Below are 23531 nucleotides of genomic sequence, written 5' to 3'. Positions count from 1 at the left end.
TGGGAGATGCCCTGCAGAGGCACCAACATGCAGATTCATCTCATTTGTGCTCTGGCTTTGTGAAGGAAAAGAAAGACGGGTTCATTTTAAGAGCCTGAGAAGGATACATCTCCCTGTATCTGTCCAAATTCCTCTCATAGCGCATATGTTAGTGTCATCTCAGCACTACCTGCCAACAAATTCTAGCCCAAAATACACACAAAAAAAATAGAACTTAGGTTATTTGACAATGGTTATTAATATGCAAAACACACAGTTGTCACAACCCGTAACCTGAAATCCAGGTTGCCATTTATTGTCAAGACTGATAAAATGGTACTTTTTAAACTAAAAACTTTTAATTACAGGTCCTTTCACTTTTGAGCTCCATAGTACTATTATCATTCTGGCACAGGTTAAAATACCATCTTTTACTTTTCTATTTCCTTTACCAGAATTTTGAGGTTTATTTATATTTTACAAGCTTCACTCTTTATCATTCTGCACCTAATTGCAGGCAGACAGCTTCTCAAGTAAGTAGCCCTATATGTACTTTTCATGCCAAGACACAGGCAGGAGCACACAGTATCTTGTCATTATAATCTTAGCACAGGACACCAGTTCCTTTGGCATTAACTACGGCATCAGTGGGGGTGCAGCACCCTCTGCAGGATGATGAGGCAAATTGCTAAAATATTAATCTACAGAAAGCACATGCACTCAAACAGATTGCCCACAAGCTTTTCATGCAAACCTATTACAGTAACATGTAAATTCATTATTTTAATAAAAGCCATGACACCCCTAAAGGTCAATCTATAATTTAAAACGTATTTCAATTACAGGTAACATGACTATGTCTTAAAACTGAAAAAGCAAGAATATTTCATGACTTTTGATGATTGTTCTCAGTGCATCTGCAGCACATATGATAAAAGACATGACCCTTTTTCCAGAGTCCTGCAGAATAAACTGTCCTGCAGAAAAATCATCAATACCACAGTCACAGTTCTAGGATTAGGCAATCCCTACACATAACTGATTCAAACTATTCCTAATTTTTTGTTCGAGTTTAATTCAGAAATTCAAGACACAAAATACTAGCACCATCATTGTTCCTTTTATATTTTTACCTTCCATTTCAATATGTGGTGTACAAGAACAACGTAACTGAAAGCAAAAAACACAACACAATATAAAGAAAAGTACTACCAGCCACATTTCAAGTAATACTTTATAACAAGCTAGAAGGTTCACTAGAATCTACCAGAGCCTCCTAAACATCCTTCCTCATTCACACATAATAAGACACATGGGGACCCAGCACCCAAAATGCTTCTCAGTGGAAGTATTTTGCCAAGACCTCTTCTTCCCCACAGCTAAAAACAGTCTTAGCTTTGGGCAAAAGAATGAAACACCCACCAACGATTACTTCCTTGCACCTCTCAGCAATCTACCACAATGCTGGCCACTTCTTCATATACTTCCATATTCTATATGAAGGAACAACCATGCATTTAAGCGACCCAAAGTGCTATTCTGTCTTTTTTGGCCATGGTGAACCCTAGTTGTTTTGTAGATGCAGAGGAGATATGAACTAAGCTCTTACAGAACTAGACACAGCGTGAGAATGGCTCTTCAAGAGTAGACAAGCAGACATTCAGTAATAGCTAAAATGTTATATAAGATACTCTTTTCTTTGTAGAATTAACTATTTCCTCCCTTTTCAACTGGCAAAACAAATATATCACAGTCCCAATTAATATTTTAGTGTGTAAGTTGTTTCCTTAAAACCAACCTGACACATCACTGAACACTTGCATTGAGCTGATTCTCTGTTGTGCTAACATCTTAAAGCTGTTTACATCATTAATTTAAAAAGTTATTATAAGGAATTAGCAACATAAGCCCCAAGGGTTTTACACTCATTCTGCAGTGAAGTAAATGACTCCACAAGGTATATTAGATGTGAGAGTCAGATTCACTACTTTAACACAGAAAACCTACCTCACTGTGGTTTAATATTTTTAGTGCTTCCTTCCCTTGAGAATCTGTTGTACAAAGTCCAAGCTGTTTTTCCTTAAGTTCTTGATTAATTGACTGTAGATCCTTAACCATCAAGAGAAGGTCAGTAACCTAAATAACCGAAGGAAGAACAAGCAAAACCAGTAACATCCATACTAGTACAAAAACAAATGACGATATATAAATCTCCAGCTAAATCTAAACTGCAGAGTTGGAAACCCTGGGCTTCTACATCTGCTCATAAGGCAATCTCACTATGTATGAAAAACCTGATTATGTATTTGTGAGCTAGTGTTCAAGAAATCTTAACTTGTAAGACTGTAGTTTTCAGCCATGTTATTAAGTTGAGGTATCAAGTTTCATAACTCAGTAGCAAAAGAAACCTGAGGGCACCTCACACCAACAGGCTGATTTGAGAAGAAACATTTTAGTGCAAGGGAAACCAGCATTACAGGGAAATAGCAGCATTCAGAAACAACCCATTCTTCTATCTCAAACACCCTTTACAAGCCAATATCATTCTGAGTCGTTTCACAGATACAAAATCTGAATTGACAATCATGTTCGAGACTCTTGAACAGACACTACTGTCACAGACTCATGTAGTATATCAAGAAGGTAATGTTTGCAGAAGAAAGTGAAATCTTTTTATTAGACCAATTAATATATTTGGAAAAAACAGATCAGTTTTCAGGCCGTTTTTCAGGTAAGAAATGGTTTATAAATGTCTTTTAGTGTCCCTGAACCTACTGAAGTGAATATGTTCAGAGATAAAAGTGGTATAACCCCAGAATGGGACTGGGACACAATCTGGGGCTTTTTTTATTGACACCTGCTCAGTGTAAGGCAAACTTCTTTCCTTCAGATTACCCACCTCCAGATTTTGAACACCTGCCTACAATTCAGCTGGCCATGAGAAATATAAAACTTCACTTATGTTCACTCCCAAACGACCATATCCAAAATAATTCTGTATCATAAATTGGTGCATGGATCAGAGGTCGCTGCACAGGATAAGGAGTCAGAAGAACAAGTTCTGAACTCCAATACTGATTTATTCTATGACAGTGGCCTGCACATTTAATGTCTCTGAATTTCAGATCTCCTTACGTAGAACGGTGACAACATTAACTTACCTCAGGGTTATTATATAAAATGCCATATTTACCAAAAGATTTGCAAATCCTGGGATGGAGTGTGCTATACAGAAGTATAAATTATTGACACCACTACCACCTTCATGATTAATAAAGGTCCATGAAATACATGTTGTAGGATACTTAATGCAAAAACTTTGCTTTGGAGTTGGTATATTTCATGATGACTAAAATATGGTATCGAGTCTGAAACTTGAATCCAGGTGTCTAACTATCACAAAACCTTTGCAGCAAGCCACCTATCTTTCAGCTGATTCTGAAGCTCATGTGGTTTAACAAAGACTGAATAGTTCATAAAAGGTGGATCACAAACCACAGAGATGAGAACTTCAAATCCTTTCAGAACTACCCAACTGCACCTAAATAAACCTTTTTGTGAGAGATGCACAAACTATAAAGGAAGCTGAATTAAGCCATTAGAAACAGTAAATAATAAAAAAAATCAATACCTTTTTCTTAAGTTCTTCAAGAGACAGATGGTCTATCTGTAGGCTTAAATGATCTTGCTCCCCTAAACAGATACTCATATAAGATGTTTGATCTCCACAGAAAGATAGCGTTTCATCTGTCAATAACCAAGGACAGGAATTATTTCAGAAACTCTATTTGCAGGAAAGCACAGCATAAAATGCAAAGACAGGACTTTTCAAATAAGAACCTACTAGTAAGTCTGTGGGAGGCCAGTTAAAATGTTTCATCCCCCAAAATAAGCTTTCTGTTTAATTGAACAAATTTTGTCCTCATATTTCTTTGTGCTTCTGACACATAGACATGCTGTATTTTCTCTGGCTGTATTTTCTGTGGTTATCAGCATGAGTTGTGAATGTAATTCTGAATTATAATTTGCATATTTAGCATTACAATTAGAAATAATTTTTAGGAAGGATAAGTAAGGCATGAATAGTTATTCTGTTTTAACTATATTTTTATGAACATGAACTCAAGGTCTCAAGGCAAAAAGCCGGGTTAGACAAAGTTATTGAATTTATTTTGCTTTTGGGTCAAAAGATTGCATTAATTGAATTGAAAATAGCTACTTATTAATTTCCTCTATAACTGCAGGAATGATTTGTTACATTTCAATAAACACCTGTTCATTTACAATATAGATGACAGTTAATTCTATAAATATATCTCATTAGATAGGGAGAAAGCATATCTAAATTAGGACAAAGAAGAGACATCCAAATCCTACTCCCAGCTCTGACACTGATCCCATGGCTGCTGCAAGGACCCAAAGCTTCACAAATGATTGCTAATTTTCAGAGCCTTCATTCCTAGCAGCCTCACCCTCAACACAACTGCTCTTGAGAACCCAGGAGTATCCACAAGACTTTGGCCTACTCTGGTTGTTCATCTCTGTGCTTTTGAGGTTGGAAACTGAAACGGCAGAAGCTTAGCTTTTGTCACTTATCATAGCTGTCAAGGGAGTGATGCTAAAATTGAAAATCTAAGTTTAAAGGGGTAAGTGAACAGGCTTTATTGTTATTTATATATCTGCTATGGAATAAAACAGATACATCTGTACATATGCAGTAAACTATATTTAACAATGTCCACTTACATTATTCTTTTCTATATCTAAGTATATACTAAAAACACCTCCAAATAAATACAATAAAAAAGGTAGAATATAAGTTATATTTAAAAGCTCTACTAGTTCTGAATTACAAAACAACAAAACCTCTGGCTATTTTTTCTGTCTCTGGAAATACTACTTCTGTTAGGAGGAGTCTAGCCATTTCCTGAGACACAAGCTTTTTACCAAAGTGTTGTGAAATAATCACATTCCACGGTCAGAAAGTGATCCCATGGCCACAGATTTATTCAAAGCCAGGAATCTCTGACTTCTGCAGAAAACAGTAAATTCTATGGGTACAAAATTGTAGACAGCTTGAAATGATCACTGCAGTAGAACTGCCATAGAATTCCTAACATTTGCTGCATGGAAAGAGGAAAGCTGTCCCTCTGTATATGCCCTGATTGCTCAAAGACAATCTGTTACAAATCCCCCAAATAATTCTCAGTATAGAAAGACAAAAAGAAGTTTTTTAACACCTTTTTCTACTCTCAAACATTTCTTCTCCATCCCAGCAAACTGACTGTAATAAAACCAGTGTTCTTTTGTGCAAGATCATCAAGAAAAGGATGGGCTGCACATGTATACAGACCTTGTCGGTTTTTAATGCCCTTAATCTGATCTTCTAAGACCTTCTGCAGATTCCGATTAGCTAAAACATCTTCTTCTAGTTGTTTTCGCAACATGAAAATGTTGTTTAGTTCCGTTTGCAAGCTATTTATACTAAAAAAAGGAGAAAAAAAAATCCTCAAGATTCAATTCAAAACATTTTGTTGTGCACCTCAGCATCTTTTATACATCCGGGCTTCCACAAAGAGCCCATTTCACATTGGCCATCGCTGTTTTTCATCATACAGTTACATCGTTTTGATGCATAAGAATAAACAAATCCCTACGTAGAAAGATGAGACTCAACTTTTACATATACATCCTTTTCTTGCTGTTTTGAGCTGTGCTGCTTGTAAGTCAGCTTAAACATGACAGATATATTCTACCAGCCAACTTCTGTGTAATTCTTTTTAAGGAAAATCAAAATCACTAACTTCTGAAAAGTATGCCAGAAAAATATCATTATCACATAATACTGATGGCTCTGTGTATTCCATCATATGGTGACCATGGAAACTTTGTTCTCTTGCTACAGAACTATACTATATAATCTAATGCTCCACTTAAGAAAAAAATAAAAAATCGTGTTTCATTGCAAACATGACCCAGACACGACCAACTGTTTTATTTCTTCATTTATCTGACAGTCTGTAAAAAGACCTCTTAAGGTCTAAATTGTCTCAATTATCTCAATGGGGTGCAAATGCCAAAACTTACAAATGATAATTTGTCAACGTGAACTAATTCTTTAAGCAAGTTTCTTCCAAGGGGGCCACTGAAGCTCTCACTTTAGCATCAGTCGCTGTCCCTGAGGCCTCATGGTGTTAGCACCTCTAGCTGTCCCTTGCCAGACCTTCCCCATACCCTTCAACAATATCAACAAGACAGCTCTGATCAGTCCATAAAAAGACTTAAGTACGCTAAAAACTGAAATTTTAATAAAAGGAAATAAATTGGATTTAATAACAAATAAATAACAAGGTGTTACTGAACTCATTGTATTTACTTCACTCAGAACCTCAGTGTTTTAAGATAAATTAAGCTGCTGTAGAATTTCCAATCCACTGCACTAAATGCCAGAGAATTCAGGAATCTTTAAAAAAAAAGTAAATCCATCTTACAGGATATTATACAGGAACATACAGCACATCATACTTGCATGAGAATAACAGCATATTGTAGAAATGCAGTAATTAAAAGACAGCATGTACAAAGACTCTCAGTCTGTCTTCTGACAAGTGTGCTGTTGTCAGTGTTTCCTGCATAAGAAACTATTGCTTTAACCAATTCTCCCTTGCTCAAGAGTATCTTTGAAGAGAGAGCTCTTAAATGCTCAGCAAAAAATTAAGAATAAAAACAAACCAACACATTACTAGAAGCTAAGCAAGCACATTTTCTCCTTTTCATAAGTTAAAGGTTTTATAAGAAAAAGCATTGATTCCCTGCTTGGAGAGACAAGAAATGTCTTGGTCCTGACATCCGGTAGCTTATTTTGAAAAATAACCATCCAGGTTGCTTAAAATAAATAATGCCTAAAACAAGATATGTCAGGAAGAAAACAGATGTTTGCCTAAAATCCATGTCACTGCTGATGGCAATTATACAACTGAGGAAGCTGAATTTATCTGCAGGGCTTTATGAGAAGACCTGCCACCAACTTCCAGCTCTGTTGTTGACTCATCGTGCATCCTCTGCAAATCATTGCATAACATGCACTGCGCTGTGCATCCTATAACTCCATATCCAGAAAACAGAACTCATGATCCTGCTCCTGATCCTACAGAAGTTAATTGGGAAACTTCTATTACCCTAATGATTAGAGCTACAGTTCTAATTTTCCTCATTTGAAAGATATTCTAAGAAAAACTAGTATCAGAGCTATGTTACTTTGTTGTCATTACTACAGAGAGTGTTGACACTCACCTTACCCACAGAACATGTTTCAACAGCAGGTCACACCCTCCATATGAAGTATTAAAACAAACTGGATTCTTCCATCATTTGCTGATTGTTCAACAGGAAGGTCACAAAAGCCATTGCTCTTTTCCCAGAGAGAGAAATAATCTCCATAATCTGACTTCTACCACTACTTCTAATTAAAAAGATTCTAGTATCTAAAAGCTTCTGAGCTGTGCCCAAGCACAAGATGGCATTACTATTAATGCACTTAATTCAAATACCAGATCTCATCTACTTTAGTGCTACTCACTTTACGGTTTCCAAACTATAGTGGTCTATAAACCCACTGCAAAATACAAAAACACATTCCCACAAAGTTGGCAGGTATGAGCCATTGCCTTCAGGCAGGCAGAGTCAGGAGCTAGCTCTCAAATGCTGCCAATACCTAATTAAGATATTTGTAATTATAACAGTAAAAGTAATTTTTTTATAAAAAATGTAAATTTATTTTACCTAAAGGCTAATAATTTTCTTTATTTTATCATAACGTCTCCTCCTCAACTGCCAAGCAATAATAGGATACAAAGCAGGCCACAGATTCCTTTCTAAAATGTTGTGTTCTTTGATTTGAAAAGGGTTAAAAAACACTTGCTCCTGCCATATTTCTGAATCCTTTACATTAAAAGCATACTATGCAAACTTCAATTATTCTGTTTTGTTTAACCTTCTCCAAAATCTTACCGGCTTATATTCTCATCAAAATTCTCACAGTGCCACTTTTAAGATAAGCATTATCTGTATTTTAGGAGTAAACCATGGCAAATCATCCAGCACCCAAAAGGTCACTGTGATTTGATTCTTCCCCTATATTCCAATACAAGACACGTACCTCCTCGGAAAATCTAGCTGCTTACTTTGGAAGTCTGGCTCATACGAGATTGCAATCCAAAGAGAAATATTTTCAGAAACATTTAAGTAATTTAGATAATATAACCCCACTTACAAAAATAGTTCTCTTATAAGGAGACTACTACAGCTAGTTTATGCTAGTTTATGCCTTATGACCAACTGGCTGGTAGAAAATAATCACCACTCCAGTTAAGCTGCACCTTTTTTCACAACTTCTGACTTTTGCCCTTTGAGTTTAGATTATCCACCAAAATAGGAAAAGTACTTACCTATCCGATTCTTTGAAAGTCTTCACTAGTGTAGAATAAATATTTTGTTCCTTTCTTAAAGCAAGGATCAGCTTTTCATATTCAGCTTCTTTATTTTCCTAAATTAAAACAAGAACATACTAAGCTTACAATGTAATTTTTAAGTTTGCATGTCTACAACTATGTGTATACTTGTGTTCTGAAGAAAACAGATAGAAGTAGAAATCCAAATTTGCTGAACAGGACTACCCACCTCCAATGCCTAATATGAATCTGGAAACTATTCATGATACTTAAAAACAGCCATTATTAAAAGGGGCAAATAGTGTTTCACTATTTGCCTAAGTGAGTCACATATCTAAACAGTGGTTCATTTTTATCACAGTCTAAAAACCTTTTCGAAATAAGGATGTTGGGGGCGGGGGCAAAGTTTACAACTGAACGACCCAGGAACAACCTGGTAGGTGCCTCTTTCAGGGGAGGGGAAGGGAGAGCCGGGAAAGGGAAGTAGCGAAGCCCAAGCTCTGAGCACACATTTTAGAACATCGTCCTAACAGTCCTCCCCATATTCTGGATAAAATTGACTTTGGGGGAGGGGTTTCTGCAAATTCTGTTCCATTTCTGAACAGAAAGGACTGTATTGAGCCAACAAATAAAGGATGAACATGTCAGAGACACACTCGTTGAGTCAACTTTCTGCACACTCAGCTGGGTCACTACAAGCTGCTACTTTACTTGTGCAAAGAAAAGAAATTGTTTACCTGTAGTCTTGCTCACAGAAGGTATATTATTATTATTATAATAAATCCAGGCTCTTATGCTACATTCTCAGTAAGGATCCACTACGTTCCCAAGACTTTTTTCACTCCAAAACAACAACACAGCCACTTTTTCAGCAGGAGGCAAAAATGCAGCTATTTAAAGGAGTACTTGCTTGCACTTATTACATAAAAATATCTCAGATATCAGCCGTCTCAGAAGAGAAAAATAACTGGGCTATCTATAGCAAATTTAGATGTATTAGTGTCAGACACATATATTCTGCCTCTGTCTGAGAAGAATAGTAGGCCTTGTTGCTTCTCTCAGTTTTCTTTTTCAACTGAAAACTGAAAGGAAGAAGAAAAAACGTGCCACAGCTAAGGGGGAATGTTTATGGCTCTAGATGACAAGATAACTCTGGAGGGCAAGAATGAAAGGTAATTCTATTTTCTCCGTATTACAACTTCAAGATTGGAAACTAAACTCTCAAGAGATACTAAATCATTAGTGAACAAATCATGAACAAGGAAGAAATCTACACCCAGGAGTTTTAAGCAGCTGTTATTACTCCAATTGCAATTCCTAAGGAAGGAATTGCAACAAAAATTCAGCTACAGTAGAATCTTGTTAATTCACACTAACGATGCAAAGACTCTGTTAATTTGAAAAATTCAGTATTCTGCAAAGTAAACAGTACAAAAGCAAGGACAACTGTTGTTTACTTTTAATGATTTACACTCATACTTCACAGTATGCTAGCAAATATGTTAAATAATATTTTGCAAGTGTAATCAAGTTTTGATCAAATTACTCCCGTTAAGGTAATCTGCATGTCAGATCTTACTGCAAAAAGAGTAGCTTCCACCACCTAATGCTACAGATTCTTTGAAGAAGTGACCTTGCCTTTGTACTCATGCATCATGTTTATCTACCATCATTCCTAATGGTAGCTGTATTCTAACAAATGTTTCCAGGTTCTAGTGCAATTTATACATTAAATACCATTCTGTGTATGAAGTGCAAAATACTGAGCTTCATATCAAGTTTAGTATCTAGATGAGCAGAGGAAGAGCACACAGCAATGGCTTCTGCTGGCTGAGTACTGAGAAACACGAAGGCAAACAGATGGAGGTGGGTCATCCAGAGCCCATTAATAAAAAAACTCACAAAAAAACATGTTAAAAAAGTATATTTACAACCTGAATTAAAGAGTCTTATCAATGTGTTGGAATCTCAGCCTTTCAAGAACAGTCACTAAACATAAAATACACAGAATGCAATTTAACTTGGAAAAAGTTTGATCACAATGACACTGATCAGTGACACAGAAAGCAACCGGAAGAAAGAAATCTTTTGACTTAATTTAGTCAGTTAACAGTCTGTTAAAAGTTCTAGTGAACTCTTCCATATGTCTGATACAAGCCTTGCAATTATTACTGAAGACACTACAGAACTATATCCTAATTAAAAGCTCCTTCTGAAGCACTGGCAAAGTAATGTCACTCTGAAGAGTTTACGGTACAGAAATTAGATAACGGTTGTCACCAATTGTTCAGGGTCTATCGCTGCTGTATTAACAAAGCAGTGTTATGCACAGAACCATGCTCCGGTTTCCTATGTTTCTTTTAGAATTCACATATTAATTTAGTTCTACATCTGCACCAAAATCTGAGTAAGCTCATGAAATCCTCCCGACTTTTTTTTTTCCTGCCTAACAGACATGAGCTGTTTCTTAATTCCAAATGTCATGGACTATACACAAATTATTATGAATTCTAAATTCAATTAGCTAGGTAGAGGTTAGCAAAATCATGAAGAAGTGTTCTTGATTTTTCAGAATCTTTCATGAATAATAAGGATGAGAAGATACAGCATGAACTTTTTTTTTTTAACATTATTACTGTCATTTCTAAATAAAGCGTAGGAGTGAATTATTCCAATCAACTCCCCAACGGTACACAAAACATAAGGCAGCTCTGTAACTTAAATAGACCATAATGCTGTGGGAGTTAATGAAACATTAAACCTCTTGACACATGGTGTGAGGGAAAATGTGTTAGAGGAGATAGCTGCAAGACATCCAGGACCATATTGCAGTGAAAGATTTCTATTCCCATGAAAGGAGGCAATCTAATACATTAAAGTCTATATTTAAGTCTGAAATACTATTGCTAAGCAGCAGTGGTGGAAAACATAACTTATTTTCATTAAAGGTTTCTCAAATTGTAAGCAATGGAAGTAAAAGGTTTATAGCTCCACAATAAATAAGTTATTGGCAAAGTCACAAGAATATCCAGTTGCCTCACTGAATACTCTTGCTTACAACAACCATCGGGATCATTTCAAAATCTCTGAAGGTTAAAGGATGAATGATGGAGAGAAGGCCATAACCTACACCTCATCACTGCTTCATCCATCCATCCATCCACCAGTACCAGAATTTGGTAATTTCTTCTAACATTGCTGTAAACTTTATGTATGGTCTACCATAAATGAAGCAATCACTAATAAGATTAAAATTGTTATGGGCCACTGAGTCATATATCTAAAGATGAAAATTACTATAGCAAAAGACTTTGTTGGTGACTTTTAGAAGATGTCATCTCAACCACAGAAAATGTCACAAAGCTGATGGCTCTGAGGAACTTATGGCCCTTCTTGGTGATATGTGAGGCAAGACTACTGGACTATATACTCCAAATATCACTTCATCAGGCTAACTCCTTTAAGATGAAATTTCTGCTAGTATGGAAATGGTGAGATACACCAACCACATCCATTCCCATCACCAGGCCATGCTCAGTGTCACAAGTAAAAAGCATCATGTTTGAAGTGTGTGAAGACATGGGTATTGACAAAAAGCATTGCTGTTTTCAGCTATAAGCTAATCTCATCAAATCAGAAATTGAACTACCACCTTGTTTATGCGTTCACAACATCAATTTCAAGAGACTGAAAGCAACAACTACAATGCACTGATCGCTATTTAATAGACAGGACACTTGTATTTAAAAAAAAAAAGTCAACTACATCACTTTCCATAATCACAACTTAAACAATGTGCACACTGCATCAATTTCAACAGCTAAAACATGTCTGCAGTACTGCAACAATTGCACTGATTCCAATTCGCACGACACCCATCAACTGCAATGCTCCAGCTACATCAATAACTTCCATGCATTGACTATAATTTCTCCAGCTGCAGCAAATTAGCCATCACAACTGTATGCACACAGTATTCTTCAGTTCCCTGACTGCACAGTATTAACTCCCTAAATACAGGAGTAATTATAACCAAAGTCAAATAATGTGCTGATCATATGGGATTTAGAAAGTGCCTTGTGTCTGCAGAAACTTTGGATTTGCCTTGCAGTGTATCAGCTAACTACATTTCCTACTCTACCCTCAAGTGGTATATAAGCTCCCCCTCCCAAAAACAGGCATCACAGAAAGGCTACATTACAGCAAATCCAATAATTTTTTTTTACACTTAGAGAAATCAATTTAGAATTAAAACTCATATCACTGTGGCCCCTTACTGCAGCACACGCTGTGTGCAAGATTTCACGTGCAACACAATGAAACCCAGAAGCACAACTCAAGGACTGAACAAGAGACACTTTTCTCAATTTTGCTGCTTTTCTCAGTAATAAAATGAACCACAAAGGTCTAAAAATCTGTGTTAGAAACATATTTACCTAACAAATGCTCCAACAAAAAGAGCTTTAAGTAGGGGATTATTGGTTGTGAGAGAAGAGCATTAAGCACAAAACCAACTAAAGTTTTCAAAATTATATGGAGTTCATTGCACTTCTAAATTCCTTGGCTGTAAAATATATTTCATTCTGAGACTTCATAGATACCAGAGTCAGCAGTCGCATGACTAACCTAATTATCAGTACGCTCGCACACTCTCTCTCTAGCCCATGACAGTGGCTCAAGAATCCAAAGTCTAATTAGAAACTGTCATTTATCTTCCCTGGCCTGGCCAAGGCACCCAGCAGAGCTTTGGATGTTGGTTGCTTTAAAATTTATCATTACATTAAAATAAAGTAAAAAGGTATGATGAAAGAGAGAAAGTTCTGCATCTCTCAATTCAGTTTCTTCAACTTTAAAGATCAGTGAGGCTAGAAGAGCTTGGTTTCTGTTCTCTCTGGTGGGGAGGATCCAGCTGTGCATTTGTTGAGAGTTGGTGCAGCACTGTAAAGTCATCAAAGAGTCCAAGGCAGCCAATGAGAGCAGAGCTCTGGATAATCTGTGTCCAAAAACTTGTGATTAATATGCTGAAGTGTGTTCTTACAGGAGATCTCTTACACAGAGGTTGAGCTGAGAGGACAATGGGTTGTGATTAGGTATTGTTCACAATCACTAAGTGAACCAGCAAGAGAAAATAGATTGTGATTAGAAGGTGGGTACTGGGTCATTGCCATGCATGGCTTCACTTGCCACTGTTCTCTCTCCTGGTTATACACCTGTATTTGAAGTGGGGTGTACAGAGGAAAGTTAGTGTTTGATTTTCATTAATTCTGTATGATTTTCCATCGCTCTTAGGTCCCTTTGTGACAGAAGTTACGTGTATGCACTGCAGTTTGTTTTACAGAGGTAGAATTTCTACTCAACCTTTCACAGACTTTATTTTCTCTGCATGTATATTCATATATACTTTGATATATTCTGCACTGGTACCCTGGCAAACACTGATGCAGCTCCTTTACTCTGAGCTTGTCATATAACCCGTGACTCAACGTCTGCTTGCATCTACCTTGTTTAATGCTAGTGCCCATAACATATTAAGCATCTCATCACTAGTGTGTTCAGAATGTGACACAAGACATAGCACTCAGTTTCCTTTGCCGTTGGCTCACTTTATTTTAAACTTCCTTGAGAAAATCTCATTAATGACTGATATATTATTAAAGAAACGAAATAGCTTTCTCCATCTTTAGTACGTACTAGTCTATTTCTTTTTACTTTGCCTGATGCTTTTGGAGACCTTAACATACTAGGCTGCAAACAACACAAAAAAAGACAAGAAATGAACCTTCAAAAGCAGCTTTCTTGTTCAATAATCTGTACACGATAATAAAAAATGCAGTGATGGAGTCAGCAAGTGATTCAAAAACTTCTTAACAGCACCTGACTTTTTTTTGCTAGTACAGAAGTGGGGGGCGAAGGGGGAGGAACTAACTCTACATTTTAAGACTTTGAATTTTGACCTCTGATTTCAGGTACTAACAAGTCTTTTCAATTTATGGCATCAAATAAAATAGTGGCCATATATTGTCCACCTTTATATATATATATATATATATATATATATATATATTTCTGCACTATTTCCTTTCTTCTTTGCTTTAAAGTAGTTTTCTTCTTGCCCTAGACATATCTTCACTCCTACCCTATATTTTTTACCCTCACACTCCATTTATCTCCTGTGGTCACTAGCTCTGTGCAATCTTTCCCCTTATCTATCAGAAGTACACAAACTCTCCTCTGCACCTCTCTTCAGAAACGCAGATACCCTCCCACTCAGGGAAATATGTCTACCCTAATGACCACAAAACTCTACCTCTTTATGGCAGGCAAAACATTTTGCACGCTTTTTGAGAGTAAAGGGTTTAGTGATGCCATATAAACTCATCAGAGTACAATACTATGTACTCTTACGATGCCAGATCAATACCACCACAATCATACAAATCATATGAGACGATTATTAATAAAGCCATTGTCATCATTTTAATAATACAGAATATTTTGTTATTGTACTGATATGAAGGAAAACCAGCCCCTTGCTACATGGGTGAATTACAACATATACGAGTCCACACATTTGAAGCCAAAGTCAAAATTCGCTTCAATTTGAAGTCAAGGTATTTATCTGCAAATGAACAGAATCATGAAAAACTCACCTCTAACTCTCGGACTATCTTGATGATTGACTGTTGAGACTGTGCAACACATTTTTCCTTTACTAAGCCCTCGTTTTTCAGTTCAAGTTCTTCATTGGCTCTTAGAAGATTCTTGTACTTATTCAGGAGCTCCTGCAATTCTGCATCCTTTTCTTTAACCGTTCCATCAAGTTTCTAACAAAAGAAAACAATGAGACAGTTTTACAAAACTTACTCTAGTTTTATATTGCAGAATAGACAAACAAACAAAATTCAGGAGAATATCCAAGGATGATCCAGCACATGTTCTTTACATACCTCGCAAAAGAAGAGCTCAATTTAATATAATAGAAGCAAAAAACCCAAAAGATCGAACAGAAGCTTCCCCAGCTATCCAATCTTTTAAGTATTAAAAAAAAAAGTCAAGGCATGCATCTTGGTCTCCAGGTGTGCTGGTTTTGGCTGGGATAGAGTTAATTTTCTCCACAGTAGCTAGTATGGGGCTGTGTTTTGGATTTGTGCTGGAACCAGGGTTGATAACCCAGGGATGTTTCCGCTCCTGCTGAGCAGTGCTGACACCGAGTCAAGGCCTTTTCTGCTCCTCACCCCACCCCACCCCACCAGCGAGGGGGCTGGGGGGCACAAGGAGCTGGGAGGGGACATGGCTGGGACAGCTGACCCCAACTGACCAAAGGGACATCCCACACCACATGGCGTCATGCTCAGCGTATAAAGCTGGGGGAGAAGGAGGAAGGGGGGGGACATTCGGAGTGATGGCATTTGTCTTCCCAAGTCACCGTTACCCGTGATGGAGCCCTGCTTTCCTGGAGATGGCTGAACCCCTGCCTGCCCATGGGAAGGAGTGAATGAATTCCTTGCTTTGCTTTGCTTGAGCACGCAGCTTTTGCTTTCCCTATTAAACTGACTTTATCTCAGCCCACGAGTTTTCTCTTTTTTATTCTTCCCATTTTCTCCCCCATCCCATTGTGGGGGGGAGCGAGCGAGCGGCGGGGGGGGCTGAGTTGCCGGCTGGGGTTAAACCATGACATCAGGTATAGAGAAACCTCAACTATTACTCTTTGCATAGCTGGTTGAATACCATCTGCACTTTTCAGAGTTATACCTCCAGCTATAAAAAAAATTGAGCAGGGGTCCATTAACATTCAGGCAGCTCCCTCTCACATACATCATTTTGAATGGGCTCCAAAAAAAGAAGAAAAAATATTTCAGTATCTATACCTATCCCTCAACTTCTAGTTTCTGCACAATAAACTGAAAATCATAGGCACTTCAGAGCTTTTAAAGTATCTTACCGTAACAGTGAAAATTCTACATAAGTATTAGTAAGCCTTTCTTCCTCCTCTGTCCACATGCTTCATAAAACCCTAACAAGAAATCTTGTTGAATGTCACACACTCTATAATTATATGTCTGTTCTGCAAATACAGTATTATAAAAAGTGAAGGATTATCAGCAAAATCCACAGTAATTCCAAATACAAATGTGATTTTGTAATAATTCCTCGTACAAAATCAAATGATAACTTTCAATTTTTCATTTCAACTTAAGTCTACCTACCTGAAGCAGTAGATCCTTTTGATTGATATTGTCTGTTAGCCGCTTGATAACTAGTTCTTGGCTCTGCAACTTCTGATTGCTTTCACTCAAAAGAATATTGTAATGATGTTCAACTGCTTTTTCTTTCTCAGTCATTTCACCATGTAACTTCTCCAGTTGATTTCTAAGGTCCTACCAAAAAAATGAAACTGAATATTTAGCAAATCAACTTTAAAAAAAGTTCAAAACTAACAACCCACGTTATTAGCTTAACTTTCCATTGCTTTAAATTACATTCTCCAGACTATTCAGTCATATGAGTATTTAAGCCAGTATCTTTCTCTTGGCATCAATGAACACAATTAAAGAAAGAAAACTTTTAGATGAGGTGTCAGTATCATCTTCTAAAAATCTAGGTTGTTATCATTTAAATGCTTTTCATACAGAATGACTGGACTCCAAGGCCGTTGGGAATATCACGCACATAGATGTTGGTGCTGTCAGAATGAACACTGGCTTCCGAGTCAATTTACTCCCTTGCTAGAAACAGGCGAAAATTGGTTACGGGTGATTCAGTTTGTTGTTTGCTCTTTTTCTCATCACACCATGAAAATTCTTGCACTAACATTGTATTACGAGTTACTTTTGCATCAAACAAAAGGTCAGAAATGTTAAAACTTTTTTTTTTTAACAAGAGCAGAAACTTCAAATGATCAATCAGGTCTGTCTCGTGAATAGAAGTTGTGAACAGAACTTGATCTTGATTCTGGCTCTGTTAATTACTTCCTGCAGCTCCAAGATTAGTTGCATCATCTCCACATCTTAGTTCCCCATCAGAGAAACATAAACTTCTCATCCATTTTGCTTCTAAAATACAGAAACAATCTCTTTCAATAGCCTTATGCAGTAGCAAGTCCAAAGGACTCTGAGATCTGTTAGAATCATCATGGACTGCTGCAACGTAAAAAGCAGTATTGCCTAGTTTGCAGGCCGCACACTTGACACACATCACAATTATAGCTTTCTCCTCTGCATTCCTACAGACCACGTTCCACTTCACTTGAAAATCCACCATCTGAAGATGTAGCTATCTATGGGGTTTCAAAGTCTGACCACCTGATAAAGCCTTGGGTTCCTATTCCTTACATTTTGCTATGAACTGGGAATATCGCTAAATCAATGGAAATATACATTAAATTATTAGCCTGTAATTAATAGTCAGTTCCCAGCTACAGAGTGGAAAATATGCAAGAGCACAGGGCAGTAGAAAAATCCATAACATGGCTTCTCCATCCTTCCACCTCCTCTTCCACCACTACTGTTTATGTCACTTCAAACTTTTTTGCTGATGTGTTGGACGTTTCAACACTGTCGTTGAAGGAGGCATAAAATGAGGCTAGTGTATATGCAAGCTATAAGCTTTTACTCTGCAAGAAGATCTAGAGCATTTACTGCATGGATTGTGTGGAAAATGAGTAGAAAACTGTAACAAAGGAGCTGTTGTCTGAAATTAAACAATTAAAACTTACAGAAGACTTTATACTATCTAAACTTCTCTTCAGACCCAAAGAACCAGGTAACACAGCCTACATCTTAAAATAAATGTTTTCCATTTATTCCCAAAAAGGGCCCATTTGTGAAGTATCATAAGCCCTTTAAATAGTTTGCACATATGGTAGTCACCTAGAAACTTTACATTTACCTCCACTGGGATTTAAAATTCAATAGTTGTTTCTTATTCTAAGTACAAAGAAATAGTACTAGTGACACTTTAATTGCAATCTCTTTACAAACTGTTTTATGTCCTTTCCTTGACTTAATTACCTTGCTTCATGCAGGTTCACATCAAATCCTTAACATCCTTTTACTACTTTAGTGTTTTGCTTCTGTTTATTTTGCACATTAAATATAAATTGTCATTTACAATGCCTTTTGGTTTACTTGCTTAATTTTAGTTTCATTATCAGGATTCAGCTAAGAAATTCCTAATAGCTCCCAAAAAACCTCAAATGTTATTCAGTTTCAAAGAATGATTAAGCTTAGACGTTTAGTTCTGCAAACTAATAAAGTTAATTTTTTCAGGACCAAAAGAACTGCTTGCTTGACTAAGAAAACTGAAGAACTGAAGAATCAGAATATTTCTGCCTAACTACTAACTAGAAATATAAACTGCAGTGTAGCACGGGTCTTTTGGAAGTAGCGTAAGGTCTGATAACTGCAAAGTCTTTTGGCTTCAAGTTATGGAGCTCTTCCAGTGGGTCACATTAAGACTATTCATATACAACACGTGAATTGGAAGCAAAGGATCAACTGCAGTGTTATGATTTTCACTGTATTGCAAAGTTCACTCCTTAGCTTTCTATTTTTACATTGTTTTTATACTATTACATCACTGAGAAGCTTTAAGTGAATACATTACCTGTTAGGTAACTAAACTTCAAAGGAACACTTTTGACCTGATCTATAACTTAAGGTGACCAATACTCTGTGCCTTCTCTTTATGAAAACCATAAACAGCTTTAAGAAGAAAAGATGATAGACATGCATAGATAGAAAAGATGCTGCTGTAATAACAGTACTACACCCCCTATTATCTAATCTCAGTCATCTTGGTGTACAACGCTTGTCAGGTACAGAAATTATGCTTCTGCCTTTAAAGCAGCAAAAATATTATGGCTAGGTTTATGGAAAGAGGTGGACGGACAAGGCATACAATTGTGGAAAAAGTAAAAAAGCCTGAGAGAGACTTGCAATTTGCAGATACTTTGCCTCTGCTATTTCTACCCCCAGAGTTCCCTAAATCCTTCTCAAAACAAGCTAGAGTTGAGACTGAAAATTATCTTCTTTGCATGAGCTAGAATTCTGTAACACACAAAACCATCCATCACTACAGGAGGTTGCTTGAACTCATTGACCACTCAAATTGTCTGGGAGAAAAATCTATTGGCTTCTATACATTGAGTTGCAAGGATAATATAGTACCTACATCTCTCAGAGCATAAACTTTGCAATTCCCCCTGCCAACCTTTTTCCCCAAGAGACTCTCCTATGATTAATGATAGTTGAACTAAGAAAAATGAATGTGAAACACTATAATATAGAAGACCAGAGCAGATGCCTCCCCCTCCTTGTCAGATGGAAAACAGGTTGGTGAATAATTAAGTCGTGAGGCTCCAAAACCTCCCTCTCAGGCTAAACTACAGGTAGGAAGACTAAATAATAAATTCTGCCTAATGAGTTATTCTGCATTTCCCCAACCAACTGATCAAATATGAATACCTAGTAAATACACTCTAATTGTCCACATTTAGGCCTGGAGAGAGAATGAATACTTGAAGTGTTTAATCATGTAAATTTGAACAAACTCTTCGATCAAGAAGCAATGAATCTGCTTAGACACAGTAACCTGGTGGACACAAGCAACGTTAAGGATGAGTTGATGTCTATTCCTCATCAATCGTATGTAAGAATATATGCCCAAACTTTCTTTTTCCAAAGAGTTTAAAGTGATGCTGAGCTACGGCTTAATAGCAGCTTCTAGAAAGTACAGAGCTGCAAGAGTTTTTGCTTTTAAAGCTGACCTGGTAAAAACCCTGAGGCACAGATGTTGTTCAAGAACATCTATGCCCATTGCTCCAGAAGACTCCCAATACTGGGCACAGTCTGTGATTTGGATGATCAGCTCACATGTAGCAGTCTTAATTTAGTTTAACCTTCTTCCATTCCAGGACAGTAATGCCCAAATCATCTCCAGACAAACGGGGTTTACTTTTTCTGGATCTCTAAGGTTTTGGGGGGGTTTTGTTTTATTTTTTAAAAATAGATATATGCAAAAATTGGGATTATCCCAATTACAGTAGATGAGAAGTCATTAAAAATGTCCCTGTGAGTGAGTGAAGAGCTAAGACAGCAGTTCATTACAGATGTTGAGGGCATTTTCTACAGTTTAGCCACATTCTTGCTAGTTTTATTCTAACAAAATAGAAGCACTGATAAATAGGTATCTCTGAGCATAAACAGAACAGAATTTTTAAGGCTGTCTCATAAAAAGTTTGCATCAGATCATTGAAGTGGTTTTCTATTTGTCAAAGAGCAAAATATCACAGCATATTTTTTTACTCCCACATACCTACTACTTAATGGGCAACATTTCACAGGCAATGTTGCTATATCCAAATGTACTAGCAACTCTGAAATTGAAGCAGCTGTTCTGCAAGGAGTAGGAAATAGGTTAGGGATATAATTTCTATAAGACTGCTCATCTTTTGGCAGGAATGCTTTTCCCCAAGGACCTAGTCATTTACATGAAAAACTTGGACATAATGGAGTCAAACAGGCTTCTGTAATACAAGCAACTTTGAATCCCCTGGCAACTCCTTACTCCGTCCTATTTTTCCTGTCTTCCCTGTACAGAGTTATATTCTAGCTCCCCTGAAAGATGAAAAAAGTTCTGAATAGAGAAGACAGTTAAATATAAAACACTTTAAATCAATAAAATATGTTCTTTGTGGCTGTTTTACTGACAGGAGTGATCTGTTCTTTCTCTCCTTAACCTCAACACCCTGAAGAAATTTCAAAGCACACCAAAGATAGAGACTTTGTGACGGCAGCCTAACCACAGTTGACAATCAACCAAAAATGCAAGTTAAATTGGGGGCAGAAGAGGGAGAGAACTTATTTGTTTGTAGGTAAAGAGATCCCTCTACTGGTTTTAAGTGATATTGCAGGGACAGCAATTTCCACATATACCTGCTGTATTAAGGTCCTTATTTAATAATTGAACCAAAACATCCACTGAATAAATACAAGCTCATTTAATCTTTTATGTAATTTAATATAGCAGGAGACTAATCCCTAACTGAAGAGGACCAGATTTTGCATGCAGGCAGGACTCTAGGTGAGAAGACTTTAGAAAAATCCACATGACAAGACACACAGGTGAGAAGTACGTTTTATGTCAAACACTCAGCAGAAGGTGTGTCCTTTTTTCAAAGGAAGAAAAAAACCTGATCATTCACTTTGTTGCACGAGCTATGCATGTTGGAAGCAGAAGTGTTTATCTAAACACCTACAGCACGGTAAAAAACCCTAAACAGAATATGAAGCAAGTAAAATCAATGAATAGATGCAGCACATGATTTTGATGTTAAATTGTGATCAACTAATCCTCTGTTTTGGGAATTTTACAAGCAGAAATTATTAAATAGACAGTCTTCACAGTGACCCTGCTATGATAGCAAAAAGCAAGCTGAAGTTTGGCTTTATGTTGCAACAACTGGCTACTTACTCCTGTTCTGCATTAGAACTTAGAAGAAAGTTTAATTTAAGTAGTGTAATTTAAGATAATGTATAGACATGTAACAAGACAAATACAGCAGAAACATAAAATGTACATTGTTGTACATGTTCAGACTCTCCCATCAGAAAAACTGAAACCAATCGTAACCACTTACCACTTATAAAGGCTAATGATTTTTTCTAGGACTTAACTAACACTATGAAAATGATATTTATTTTAAAATATTTTTCTGTGCAGACTACGTGCTAGAATTTTCCTCAGTCTTCTTGGCCACATTCTTTTGAACACTGGCTTTAGGCAAATGCATTTACCTTTCCAAAAAGTATTCAAATTAAAAAACTAAATTTGTTAGAAAAGGACATGCTAGAAATGCTAAATTATTTTTAAACTTTATGAAATAAAGAAAAAAGTGATAATAACATTAATGGTTTTGTCACTTCTGCTCTTCTGTAGTTGTGCTTCATCCAGCTCCTTCTCCATTTTTTCTCTTTCTAAATTCAAATCGTTTAGCTCTTGATCGGTCCTTTTAATCCTCCTTTGTAGTTTACGGTTCTCAGCATCCTTTGTAAGGTTTTCTGAACGCAGCTCTGCTAAGAGGGTCTCTTTTTCCATCAAGAGAGCTTGATAATCCTCAGCACCCTGAAACATAATGCAGCATTCAAGTTCTTTAAGGGTATTTTGTAGAGACTGGAAGTCTTTACTCCTGTTTTGTCCAAACCCCCTCCCCCGCACCTCTTTCAGTACTTCAAAATTATGGTGCAAAAATACAGTGAAGTGACAGTTACTCACACAACAGGGAAAATGTTACACTGAAAATTTTCTCAACTAATGTAACACAGCTTTCAATGACATCCAGCGCAGGATAACAAAGTCTTAGGTAACTAAGAATTAGATAAAGGTTGACCTGCAAAGGAGTCCATAGTGCAAATGAGATCATACTATTACTCTTGGTTCCCAAAGCTCTTATTACATAAAGCTCTCTACTTTTGGGTCAGTTTGAATCCAGACTAGGGCAAGTAGTTACCAAGTCATAAGCATATTTTTAATATGAAATAGCAAGTCTGATTTGTGTTCTTCCCCATCACATACTGTTACAACTGGCCTCCTTGAAGTTCACAACATAGATGACAGGAGTAGTGGGCTACGCAGCATGATCTACTCAGAGAACTGCCTTCAACTCAAGTTTGTAGCTAAGTAGCAGAGTAATGAGGAAAAAGGCTTGCTCTGTCACCCACCATGCAATATGGATTCTGTGGACAGGAGGGATTAGTTGCACACTTTTTAAACCTAGAACTTTTCAAAAGTAATCAAGCTCTCATAAAAATGAAAGGGTTAGAGTAATATTTCAAAGCAGGACTTCCATGGTATGAAAAAGCAAACGTAAGCTATAGATTCACACACAGATCAAAATGACCTGAAGAAGAAACAGGATATACTTTTCTCAATAGAGCACACTTAAAAATTTGGGCTTAAGTGAAATAAACTGCTTTTGAAGAAATGGAGGTGCTCTGCGAGAGCTAAATATTACTACTCCATTAGACTCTGAAATCAAAGAACAGTACAGTCAGTCACAAAAGCTTTAGGTGCGTGTACTTCAGAGACAAGCGTATCAACCTC

The 23531-nt window shown here is 36.9% G+C and overlaps 1 protein-coding gene across 4 annotated transcripts in view; it reads right to left on the bottom strand.

Annotated features, from left to right (window-relative positions):
• CDK5RAP2 (CDK5 regulatory subunit associated protein 2) overlaps nt 1-23531 on the bottom strand; it is an 84789-nt gene that overhangs the window by 44200 nt on the left and 17058 nt on the right. For all 4 annotated transcript variants that reach the window (XM_072882778.1, XM_072882776.1, XM_072882780.1 and 1 more), the window contains 7 exons: nt 22335-22553; nt 16637-16807; nt 15080-15253; nt 8427-8524; nt 5333-5463; nt 3611-3726; nt 1987-2115 (listed from right to left, as the gene is read on the bottom strand). In XM_072882778.1, coding sequence (XP_072738879.1) covers nt 1987-2115; nt 3611-3726; nt 5333-5463; nt 8427-8524; nt 15080-15253; nt 16637-16807; nt 22335-22553 — 1038 coding nt within the window. The remainder of the gene's footprint in view (nt 1-1986; nt 2116-3610; nt 3727-5332; nt 5464-8426; nt 8525-15079; nt 15254-16636; nt 16808-22334; nt 22554-23531) is intronic.

This window comes from Ciconia boyciana, chromosome 18 (assembly GCF_034638445.1).
Source record: "Ciconia boyciana chromosome 18, ASM3463844v1, whole genome shotgun sequence".
In the NCBI taxonomy this organism is placed as follows: Eukaryota; Metazoa; Chordata; class Aves; order Ciconiiformes; family Ciconiidae; genus Ciconia; species Ciconia boyciana.
This window is presented reverse-complemented; position numbering and strand designations above follow the sequence as displayed.